General features: G+C 38.3%; 1 protein-coding gene across 1 annotated transcript; it reads right to left on the bottom strand.

Moving 5' to 3' along the window:
- Positions 1-581: 581 nt before the first annotated feature.
- LOC113068426 (zinc finger BED domain-containing protein 4-like) lies at positions 582-2627 on the bottom strand. Its single transcript, XM_026241211.1, has 4 exons — positions 2409-2627; positions 1068-2028; positions 773-965; positions 582-647 (listed from the first exon to the last, which is right to left on the bottom strand). The coding sequence occupies exons 1-2, from the start codon at positions 2563-2565 to the stop codon at positions 1244-1246; spliced, it is 942 nt and encodes a 313-aa protein (XP_026096996.1). The 5' UTR covers positions 2566-2627; the 3' UTR covers positions 582-647; positions 773-965; positions 1068-1243.
- Positions 2628-3498: the final 871 nt, after the last annotated feature.

Raw genomic sequence — 3498 nt, 5'->3', positions numbered from 1 at the left:
TGCCGTATTTGTTTCGAGGCTTCGAAACTTTACCGACACCCGTCTCCACGGTGACACCTAGTGGCCAATTGCCCATGTTATCTGAAACAACTTTGACAACAAGCCATTTAAAAATAAATACAAATATTTTGTTTTCGTTAATGTGGTGATATTTTAAAATCCTATAATAATATCCTATATAATCCTATATCATAATAATAACTAGGTTATTTTGGTCATGAAAAATGAATAAAACAAATAAATCCACAATGGTCTAATTTTTTTTTTTTTTTAAAGATTTTTATTCAAAAATATTAATTGCTCTGCTGTGGAAGGGCTTAGCCTACTTCTTTTTTTACTGATAGTTTCTCCAGCCTTAGAAAAAATCCTCTCACAAGGGACACTTGTTGCTGGCATGCATAGATATGTTTTAGCAAGGACATACAAATGAGGAAAAATCACAGCTCTCTCTTTCCAGTAACTTAGTGGATCATGGGTTCTTGGCAAAAATGCATCTTTTAGGTACTTTTTAACTTCTACTGTGGCACTGTGTATCGCCTGGGTTTCATGGATACGACTATCAAAAAGTTCCCATAAACTGTCCTGGGTTTCTGTTGTTGATGTTGTTGTTGATGATGATGATGATGGGCCTGATGTTGACTGTGGCTCTGAATGAAAGTAAAAACAACAATTAGTTACTAAGTCTAAACTGACAGCATATATGAAGTATAAGTCACATAATTATTCAGATGACATAACTCCATAATGTCAGATGAAGAGTGAAACTGCTTACCAGGAGTTGCTGTGTTTGAACGCATCAGCGAAGCACACTCCAGTGTGATCTGCTTTTCAGCCTCCTGGGCTTTGGCAGGATTTCCAAAACCCACATTTTTGAACCTTGGGTCCAGCAGTGTAGCCAGAGCCAAGGCTCTGAATGACTCGTACCCACCACATCTTGAAGTGCAGACCTTCTTGCAGGTGTGTGCCTGTTCAAAACACAAGCAAACCATATTGGTTATATTGATAAAAAATAATATGACAGTTGTGGCCAATACATTACATACAGTAGTATGGTCATTGTGGCCTACCTAATTGTGCAGTTGACTCCTGTGCTGATTGGCCTTTTTTCTGCGATAGCTTGTGCTGCAACATCCTGTAAAGTGGTATGAGCTTTGAAGCAGACACTCTCTGTTCCTCTGACAACTCTGTCGTTGCGAGTTTGAAAGGCTGCAGTAGTGACAATGATTCTTGTATAATGTTATACTCAAAACTTCAGCGGAGCAGTATCACTGTTTAAATTTGATAGCACTGCACCCACTGGCTCTCGTTGCTCATACAAGCGCTGCAACATGTCGTAAGTGCTGTTCCATCTTGTGTCCACCTCCTGCATCAGTTTCAGAGCTGGTCTGCCCATCAAGCCCTGCATCTCCACAAGCTTGTCCTTTGCTTTGCAGCTGGATCTAAATAACCCCACTATCTTTCTGGCTTTCTGTCGTATTTCATTGATGAGTGGGGTTTGATCTAGGGCCTTTTTTACAATTAAATTTAAATTGTGGGCAAAACATGGGACATGCCGAAGGTTCAGTAGCTGGGCACTTAAGATCATGTTGGATGCATCATCAGTCACCATACACTGAACTTTGGTGGTTATTCCCCACTCGGCCATTAGCAAAGCTTTAGCCTCCATGAGATGCAGGGCTGTGTGTGTTTGGTAAAACCTCCTTACACCCAGTACAACAGTTGCCAGCTTTGCCTCTGGTGTTATGTAGTGGCAAGTAACACCAAGGTATCCGTCCATATTAATGGAGGACCACATGTCAGCTGTAAGGCTAACAAAATCTGCCTTTTTTAGGTCCTCCATTGTCTTCTCCTTAGAAATGTTGTACCTTTCGGTTACCATCGTTTTAAGTGCCTTCCGGGATGGGAGGACATAGCTTGGATCAAGTTTGTTCACAAAAGTCATGAAACCCTCATCCTCCACGATAGTGAAGGGCTGCAAATCCTTTACCACCATGTCTACAAGAGCCTCATCCAATTCCCTCTGTCTGCCTTTTAAAAGAAAATAAAGATAAAAGATTAAAAGTACTTTCACAAAACTAAATTTAAAAAAAAATAAAAGCTTTTTCAAGTTTGGAAAAGTTTATGCTCAGTGTGCAAAGACAGATCAAATACAATATAAAATTACAACAATTAGGAAAACCAAAATGTTGTCTTCAAGCCTATAAAAATATCTATGTAATACAGTGACTAAGTTTGTGAGATGTTACATTTACATATTCAGAGTGAAGCTGTTTTCAACATGATTGGGAGTTTTGGAAAAGATTGACGTTACGTTGTAAGGCTGGTGGACACAAGCCTAAGTCTATTTAAAACTATGGACTTTCTAAACAGTGTTACATGAAGTACATATTATATCAAACAATGTATACCTTGTTTAGATGGCCCAGCAGTGTCAGTAGCAGGCCTAGGTACAGGGGGAATGTTACCATCCTCTGCACACTGCAAAATGGCAGGATGAGTGCTCCTCAAATGGCGCATCATGGATGATGTATTGTTGAAGTAGGCTAGCTGCCTATCACAATACATACATCTCACTTTATTTGGGGTTTCCAAATGGAAATGCTCCCACACCACAGATTTACAGCATCTCTTCTGTGGAGCCTCCATTTCTATCTATTCTATTAATGTCTATATCTATCTATCTATCTATCTATCTAAGAATCTATATATTTATGAAAGTATATATATATATATATATATATATATATATATATGAATCTCTCTCTCTCTCTCTATATATATATTAATATATGAATCTATATATAAATTTATATATCTATGAATCTATCTATCTATATATATATATGAATCTATCTAAATTCTATATCTCTAACTACTGTGCTATCTGTCAATATCTAACTTAGCCTATATAAATGTGTCACTATATCTATCCTAACTATCTGTCACTGTCTTTAGTTTATCAGTAAATATATTTAAATTAAATGTAACCTAAATATAACTAACTAAATCGCACTATAAATGTCAATAAATCGTAAACGCTATCTCAAAATCTTTCTCCTCTCACAAAAACCCACGAGGTGAAGGTGCATTAACTCCTCTTTTAAACTTTGTGGCAGTTGAGACAGATGTGCGATTGTGTGGTTTGTTCCCGCCCCTGTCAATCAAACGCAGACTCGGCAAGCGTGCCACCTGTCGGTCGAGACACTTATGAAACGCGCAGAAGCTTCGTTTAGCCATAGTCACGTGACATGGGTGTTTTGAATCACAGTTCGGAGCAGTGTTTCGAAACATCTACGCTTCGGGATCTCGACACTGTGTCGAAACGTTAGTTTCGCGTCAGCCATCCCTACATTTAATTTCATTTTATTTCATGTTTTGTTTACTTTACTATTTTTCAATGCAACAATAAATCACCAGGATTTGCGGTGGAAACGCGTCATCATTTACTCCCTCTACTCAGTCTCTTAGCGGTTACTGGCTACCGCTACAATTTAGTCA

The sequence above is a fragment of the Carassius auratus genome, linkage group LG44F, assembly GCF_003368295.1.
Source record: "Carassius auratus strain Wakin linkage group LG44F, ASM336829v1, whole genome shotgun sequence".
Classification (NCBI taxonomy): Eukaryota; Metazoa; Chordata; class Actinopteri; order Cypriniformes; family Cyprinidae; genus Carassius; species Carassius auratus.
This window is presented reverse-complemented; position numbering and strand designations above follow the sequence as displayed.

Coding starts and splice junctions, on each gene's coding strand:
- LOC113068426 (XM_026241211.1), bottom strand. CDS start 2,565: ATGTATTGTGATAGGCAGCTAGCCTACTTCAACAATACATCATCCATG. Junction 2,029..2,408: donor TGCTGGGCCATCTAAACAAG/GTATACATTGTT, acceptor TTCTTTTAAAAG/GCAGACAGAGGGAATTGGAT.